Source organism: Brachyistius frenatus, unplaced genomic scaffold, assembly GCF_029030835.1.
Source record: "Brachyistius frenatus isolate BFR_SWC_R1_liver_20210118 unplaced genomic scaffold, ASM2903083v1 Contig_18, whole genome shotgun sequence".
Classification (NCBI taxonomy): Eukaryota; Metazoa; Chordata; class Actinopteri; family Embiotocidae; genus Brachyistius; species Brachyistius frenatus.
The window spans coordinates 3,360,253-3,368,932 of NW_027210617.1; the positions used below are offsets into that span (position 1 = coordinate 3,360,253).

General features: G+C 41.1%; 1 protein-coding gene across 1 annotated transcript in view; it reads left to right on the plus strand.

Moving 5' to 3' along the window:
- Positions 1-8,336, plus strand: part of fgf22 (fibroblast growth factor 22) — a 31,414-nt gene extending 23,078 nt beyond the window's left edge. The window contains exons 2-3 of the mRNA XM_069694882.1: positions 4,550-4,653; positions 6,112-8,336. Of these exons, the coding sequence (XP_069550983.1) occupies positions 4,550-4,653; positions 6,112-6,306 (299 nt within the window). The 3' untranslated portion in view covers positions 6,307-8,336. The remainder of the gene's footprint in view (positions 1-4,549; positions 4,654-6,111) is intronic.
- The last annotated feature ends 344 nt before the right edge of the window (positions 8,337-8,680 follow it).

Genomic DNA, 8,680 nt, shown 5'->3' on the forward strand with positions numbered 1-8,680 from the left:
ACCTTCACCCTGTACTCCCTCCCTCCTTCTCCCCCATACCATGAGTCTGACAAAAGGGAACCCTGTGAGAGTGTCTCTCTCTTTCCTTTCGGCCTTTTTTTTTTTTCAAGGTCAGAAAAGGCTTGAATGATCTGACGATGGGCTAACGTCCAAGAAATGGGGGACGGAAAGAAAAGAAAGAGTAAAAAAAAAGACTGGGTAAAAGACTTTTTCTATGCTTTCAAAAATCCCATAGAGGAGAAATAAATGGCAAATCCACAGTTGACTAGACATGTATAGTGCGGGATTTGCTTGTAATGGCAGCTTGAGCTTATTGACAGTCCCAGCCAAAACATGTCAAAGGTTAAGAGATCTTGCCAATTGCAAGTGGGAAGCCAAAAGTGGCTTTTTCATGAGCTCAATGGGACCATCAGTTGATACTTGCTCAGCAGAACGAGGCAAAGACGTGACCTCCAGTTTCCACTGCAACTCGGTAACAAAGAGTTAATTTGTCATCATTGTTTCACCCTCTGTTCTTTCCAACTGTGATGTTGTTCAGAATTTATGAAGCAGTTCTTGAATAAAAATGATTCACAATTTTGAAATATTTTCATTTCCTCTTAACTTAGCCAACTATTAGATTAGAATGAGGAGGATTTCATTGGAGTCCATTTGTTTTGATAACATTTCTTATTAAAGAGAGGATTAGTAATATGCTGCATTTCAAAATGTTACAAAGAAATTAAAGCTGCTTTGCAAGAAACTAAAGGTTTATCATTATGCAGTTTGATGCTTTAAATTGTTTCACTGTTTTCTCAGAAACTGACATTGAACATTTGACACAGCCGTTAAATCCCCTATCAACTTAAAAAAAAAAAAAAAAAAGACTTTTAGAATAAACGTTGTAAGAGTTTCTGTGGGAAATGCGTGCTGTTCCGTAAAGCTATATCGACATTACAGTCCCTTTCTCTGTGAGCGTACAGCCCTCCAGTAAAATGACCTTTGGATTTCAACAGTTAGAGAAAACCCTCTAATAGCTTGAAATACCTCACTCTGATTTCTCAGGCTTTGAACACAATGGAGTGACTTTTCAAAGGGGGGACTGTGAGTTATATGGATCTAACTGGTCTTTATAGATGTGTGGTCAAGCGTCCAGAGCCCAAGTGATTCCTCGAGACAATGAGAAATCCCCCATTTCATGTCCTTAGATCTTTTGTGACTGCTGGCTGCTACAACAACAGGTATGAATAAAATGTAGTGTATGAGACCTGGAATGGGAAAGGACAATATCTAAGGTGCTATTATTCCAGTGCTATGAGGAAAACATTGCAACAGCTATAAACAGGTAAAGCAACCATGATTTTAAAATAAATTGCAACAGTGTATGAACCTTTTAAACTATTTAAGTCTATTTTCAAGTACTTAAGTTTAAACCCACAGCATCGCGACGTCTCAGATGTGGCAAACATGCTTCCATCACACCTACTGCGCCTGGAACTCAAACCAACCAATAATGGCAATTACTGCTGGCACCACTTTCAGGCACCAGCGGTTTTCATTGGCCTGGACTAATCCCCCATAAACCCTCGCAGCGCCACAATCACCAACCGAGCCGCGGCTAATTGCATATGAGTCCCTTGCACGCTCCAGGTGCCACCATAGCACACCCGGTGTTTGTAAACACAGCTCATAAAGAGGAGGCTGCCATCAAAGTGTTAATGTTTCCTCGGAGGATCAGAGGCAGCGCAGGAATGATGGGGGTGCAGCTGGGCCGATACCTGGATGGTCTCGAATGAGGCAGCTGTGTGCGAGCGAGCTCAGAGAGGGCTTCATTTTACACGTTCCTGTCAGAGAAGAAAGACACTCAACAGGAGTTTGTGTTTGTTTACCTTACCCTTCTTTTCTGTCCTCCTTTTTATTCGTTCTTTGTGTCCGTGCCGGAAGTAGATGACCTCACTTGGTAAGCACGAGTAGTGATGTGCAGAGCTGAAAAGAAAAAGAAAAAAAGAGACAGTTGTGTGTTTAAAGTGATGCAAGCAGCAGATGTGTTTTCTTTTAGGTTTTGAAGTCCTTTAGATGTTCTCTTTGAAAACAGCAACAGAAGTCTGATGGAATTAGCAGCCCCCTTGTAGAGCAGTTGGCATGATTTATATGGGGATATATATTACATTGGTGTCATCTGTATATTATTGGATACAGTTGACAATTCAAACATCTCTTGAAGACTCAAATTCTCATAGGTAGAAAGAAAGAGTTTTGATTTTGGTGACTTTCTGTCCATCCTGGCTGTTAAGACTTAAGCACTTCATGTTGCATATCTAGCCAATTTAGTCTCCTTAGTTAAGAATTCCCTCTTTTTCCTATTGTACCACCACAGCAACTCAACAAGTAAACAATACACACTACATTATGTCAGAGAGGGAGCTTGATGGCCTGTGTGGATAAAAGAAACACTTAGAGCAAAGCAAAAATGATTTTTAATGAAAGTATATATACACCTGAGCTTCGTATTGGAGGCTGTCCTCCCAAGACGAAGGAGTATAGCAGCATCAGTGGTTCCACCAAGTGCCACAAAACAACATACATGGAGAAGAATGTAAGGTGATGTTACGGCATGTTCTCATTCAGTTTGTCAAGGCCTGACGGCATCTCAGACCCCAGCATGCAAACTATTTTGTGACTTCGTCACTCTTTCTACTCCGTCACATGAAACTCCTTCTTCAGCCGAGGTGGTTACGGTGCCGGTGGCAAAGGGCACTGTCCATATTTGTCAGACGTCAACGGGTTTGACAAAACAAGAGTATTTGACGGGATAGAAGAACAGACTGGTGTTTACTATAGAGCCACAGAGTGCAAGTAGGGAAGGGAAGTCTCGGTGGAGCATGGGTCAACAAAACGACTCACACAGCAAACCGCTGTCTGTTTCCCATCTCTTAATTGACAGTCAATGTTGTGACCATGGTCGCTGAAATTACCCTAACTCCCCTAACCTAAATAAAGTGTTTCCCTAAACCTAACCAAGTTGTTTTTGTGCCTTAATCTAACCAAATCTTAACCGCAGAGTTTGTAATGAATCCTGCATCCTGGAAAAAGGTTCCCCAGATCTAGAAATACTTCTTTCCAAATGGCACAGAAAATTGATTGACTTGAAGAACTTCTTGTATATTAAGATACTCTATACTTGAAAGAAAATGTGAACCAATCTTTTAAATCCTCTTCCAAAACTATAATATAACTCTTTATTTAATCCAAAAACATATTAAGTTCAACATTTGCACTGGGTTCCGCCTTACTGTTCCTTCCAAACAAAATCTGAACTTGCACAAATAAATAAACATTAAAAACATATTACAGAGCAAGGGAGTAGCACCTGCAAACCCCCCGGTGTGAGCATTTATTTTTCATCGGTGGATGGGTTTAACCAGTGAGACTGTTCAGGAATTCAGCTCATTCACTGCCCTGCACAAGACTTGTGGTTGTACCGAAGCAGCTGGGGGTTGGTCAGTCAGGTGGCCGGTGGCCCACTGCTGCTTTTATGACTCAACATCATCACTCATTTCCTACCACCTTTGGGTCCCCCTGTCCTTCATCACCTTGATCTGGTGTTTTGTTTACAGCATCTGTCCAAAGCCAACAATTCTTTCTCACAAATATCCAGGCTATGGCCTTTGAGCAACAAGACGGCATGTTTTCTCTGCATAAACCTGTTTTTCAGGGTGTAGAAAAAGGTTTCACACTGTGATCAGATAGGCAAACACACAAAGGTGCTTTTGAAGGTGTAAGTGGGTAAATGAAAGTACAAAATGTTATCAGAAAGAGAGCTTCATCTCCAGCAATTAGCTCCTATTCAGCACACTGCGGTAAGCATCTCCAAAACATCTCCCTGTCAATCCCTGACAATTGGTGTGTGACATTATTTTTGTATGTTGACAAAAAACAGATCAAGAGAGGGCCACATGGGACTTGTTTGCAATCAGTGCTCAGAGGAAACAATTATCCCACAAGCTTGCCAGCTTTTTCATGGGCTGAAGAGAGTTGAAGTGGCCGCTTAAGTCACCAGCAGACACGGGTTTTGTGTCCCTCAGTAAACAGCACTGGCTATCATCAGGATGGAGTGTCACGTCTGGAGTCAAGAGGCTTTTATGGATGCATGTGGCAAAGCACACTGACACTGAGCAGAGTCAGACACTGTGTGTGTCTGCTATACGAGTGTGTGCTGCACATTTTATATACTAGAGGGTGTGGTCTAACACTGGGGTGCATTTGTAAAGCTGTTCAGTTAGGCGTCACTGAGAAATAATAATTATAATCCTCATTTCTTCCGATATGATCACTCTTTTAGCTGTTGTTTGAAATGCTCTGTGCTCGACTGCTCTCTTCACAAAGGCAGCTCTCTCAGGCTGTTAGGCATGTCCTGTGTGTATGTAATTTTTTTTCCCCTCTTGTCTTGGGCTCAGAGTATATGGCCGTCTGGTACCCTAATCGCTAATGATAGAGTGTCTTTTGATGGGGAAACTTCCAAAGCTTGATGTGTCTAACCCAGACTCTTGTTCCCTCTTTTATTTTCCAGGTCTGATGGAAATCCGATCTGTCAGTGTGGGAGTTGTTGCCATCAAATCTGTCAGCACAGGGCTGTACTTAGCTATGTCCAAGAAAGGCACGCTCTTTGGATCGGTGCGTATACAACCTGGCAACATTGTTTCTTGAGGTCAAGATGCTGGGAAAGGGGGGTATATATGTATAAGAGTCTCAAATGAGTGCCTCCCCAAAAATGTTTGATTCCACTGAGGTGAATGAAAACCTCAGGAATCTTGTGCTGGAAAGTCCAGAGAGAGGTCAGAGTGCTGCTATCAATCATGACTGTACACCTGGGCCTCGGCTGACGATACCTGCAGCTTGAGCTGGCTTGTTCCACTGTCAAAATAGATAGCAGAGCAACGAAGCCCAACCAGCAGTGACAAAGAGCCAGCTGGGCTCATTTAAGACTTTGCGTGCCATCTGCCAATTGTTGTTTCGCACAGCAAGCTTTCAAAAGTAATCACCTCTCTTTGTTAAAATCAGACACACATCAGACCTGAGGTGTGTGGTGTCTAGCTCATGTACTTACATCTTGGACAAAGGGAAATCAGGGACAAGCAATCAGTCAGCAAGCAGCGATAAGACAAGAGTGCCTCCGACGAGCTAACACACAAAACAGGACATAAATAGACCTGAAGATCCTTCCATAGTAGCAAAACAGCAGGTGAATCCTGATGCTATCGCAGAGCAGGACTCGTTATGGCAGCATGATAACAATCTGGAAAAGGGAATGCTATCCTGAACCTCTTGTCACTACAATATCTTTCAAGCCTCTTTGACAAACTGATAAGAAGTGGTAACCACCCATGGAAAAGTGGCTTTGCTGAAAGCTAAATGTTGCATTTAAAAAAAAAGAAGTCTTGTTCTATTTTGGTAAATTTGAGAACATTAAAGGGTCAGTTCACAGACACACACACACACACACACACACACACACACACAAACTTATTTTTTATAAACTATTTGCCAAGGTTTTAATTTATCATCGCTAAGATTTCTGCTGCCAACCCATCACAATGTAGTTGAGTATAATTTCAAATGTCCTGCCAATAATAACAAGTTTTAGTGGGAAATTCATTTTCAAAAGTCAGTCCCAACAAAAACTTAAATGTCAGGCCTCTCTCAAGTACACAGAACATTGTTTCTGGAAAGAACATGCTGCTGCTGTCCACTGACATAAACTGTACTGGTTTGATGGAAAAGAAGTTTCAGGAGTGGATGTTGCCCCAAAACCTTTTGCATGGCTAGACACCACTAAGGGTTAGGAACACATGTTTTTTTTTTTTGTAATTTGGGATAACCAACCCTTTATATCTAATTTCCATGACATTAAAAAACAAACCAGCTAAATTTTTTGGAATGGAAAAACTCACCATATCAATGGCAAACACCTTTTATTAATAAACCTTTTACTGCAACAACAGGCATTAACCTTAGTGCACTTCTTGGAGGCTGGCCATGTAAAGCACTACAAGAATAGCAGTCAGCTGTTAGCGATAAACTCCTTTTTGATAACCTACTCACCATTTCCTGTCTCCCTACCTCCACTTACAGGTGAAGTACAACCCGAGCTGCAAGTTTAAAGAGCGCATCGAAGAGAACGGCTACAACACGTACGCTTCGCTCCGCTGGAAGCATGGCGGCAGACAGATGTTTGTTTCGCTGAACGGGCGCGGGAAACCACGGCGAGGTCACAAGGCTCGACGACGACACCCGTCCACTCATTTTCTGCCCATGCTCCCGTCCTAGCTGCCCAAGTCTGAACTCTGACCAGCAGCTGGATGGCTCGCCTGCCTCCTCCTCACGCTAGTGCCGATCTAGCTGTGATGACAACCTTTATTTTTATTATTCCATCCTCCTGTCACATAAATGTACATTTGCTGAGGTCTGTAACATTTGTAGAGTTAGAATAATATCTACTTTTAAGTTATTTTCTGTATTTTCTAATGATGTTCAGTAATACAGTCCAATTCAGTAGAACTATACTATCTTCAGGCATCTGTCTAGTTACAGTATCCACCTGTGAGTGTGAACTGCATGGAAGGAGGTGTTTGGGCGGCATTAGAAGATTGTAAGAGGACAGAAAAGGGACAGAGAGTCTTGGAAACAACAAATTGCGACAGACTGTTTTGTTTGGAAATGACAAGTATCACCATTAAAACAAAAAAAGCAACTTTAAAATAGCTTCAAATTAGAGATAAAGTTACGACTGAGGACACAGAGGTCTTGTCCTCTGTATTTTAGAGGAGGTTTATGGACAGTCATACTCTACAATTAAAAACATGGTGGGATGTTCGTGGGTTGATTCCAGTATTTTTAGACTTAATATGATATATTTAGCCTTACAAAAAACTACATGAGAATTTATGATAACATAGACATTTCACATTTTCATCACCGAGCACCATGTCATATATTAAAACCATTGATTGAGTTTTAGGTAGCTTACATGTGAAATTTGAACATTTTACTCGTAAAAGAAAACACATCTAATGTTTTAATGTGCATCACTGTTTTGTATATAATTCAAAAACCGGCAAATCGTATACCATATGCAAGACAACATTTCACTGGGTTCAAAAATAGGCTTGGTGTAGTTTTTGGACAGGTATAAAGTAAGTTTTGTGAGGCTAAATATGACTTTACCCCTAAATTAACAAAAACAAACAACATAAAAATATGTTTTTTTTCTTCATCAGATTTTTATAAAGTGAGTGAGGTATACACCCCTCAATATAATAAAGGGGTTAAGAGAATAAACAAAACATGAGAAATCCAAATAATGAATTGTCATTAAGCTGAACTCATGACCTCAAACCACAGCTTAGGCCCTACTACAAATGTATCATCCTCACTGTTGCTTGGGATAAACTAACACCACTTGATAAGACATACTGACTTGCACCTGAACTGTACATATGACATGAAAATCTCTACTGACTCAAACACAATGATAAATGTACTGTTCTGTCCGACTATGTCTATATATGACAGGAACACAACAGAGACTAAGCTAACTACTGGGATAACGTGCTGGATCTCCTGAGATGACCTTTCTATGTTTGTGCATGCTTCTGTCAGTCTGCTTCTCCCGTCAAACGAGCCACAGCTAATAGATTAGAACTCAATACCAGAAAACATGCAGTGTGTCTCATCTAGTTTCTGATTCTTGGTCTTTAGTTCAATCGTGAAATAACTGATATCCATTTTGAGTCTTTTAATGTATCATAGCAGCCGCAGGCATACCAGATGTCAAGTAGCAGCGGCTTCCTTAATTTTGTACACAGTAGTAAATGGGTATTACATACTGCCTCTCTGTCAAGTCTTGCTAACATTTTCTCGACAACAAGGCTGTTGCTAATAGAACATTTAATATATTTAAAACATTTTGTACTCTTTAACTGTTTGAGGTTGATGCTTATTGTTATCGTCGAATTTTCTGTTGGATTGTAGTCCTACTGTTTAAAAAGAAGGGGGAAAAAAAAATAATCGTATTCAAGTCCATATTCAGCTCAAGTTGTATGGTAATATTCCTGGATATTGGTACATTTGTGATTCACTTATCATAAACAGCTTTCAGCAATAGGCCAATAATAGCCGGTTGTATATATAAGGCCAAATTCCCACAACAAACAGTCCTTAGATCCATTTCAGTTAAGTAAAGTCATTTGAGTGGCCTTGGTCAATGCTGAGTTTGGTAAACTTAAATAAAAAAATGTGGATAAATCCTGAGTCACGGTTTATTTAAATATTTTCCTGAAATCATGACGTGCAACAATGGCCCGCTAATCTTGTCTTGTTCGCGGAACTGATTGTTAAGTGCTGGTAACATCTCAATCAGGGCTCTTCCCCATAATCCCCCTCTTCATCATAATCATGACAAAACTCACAGCGGGAGAGGCGTTGATGTGGGGGGACCTCCCCGCGTCTGATGAAAGCTCTGCGGTTATGAACTATGCGACCGGGCATCGAGATCATTTACACACAGACGAGCCCTCCAGTGGCACAGGAGGCCACTCGGTCTTTTCAGCGAACAGAAAGGAGAGCCGCGGATGAATAGTGGCTGTTTGGGGTGAATAAAGGCCAACCTTTCAGCCTGTCATAATGTGAGATTACTGTGACG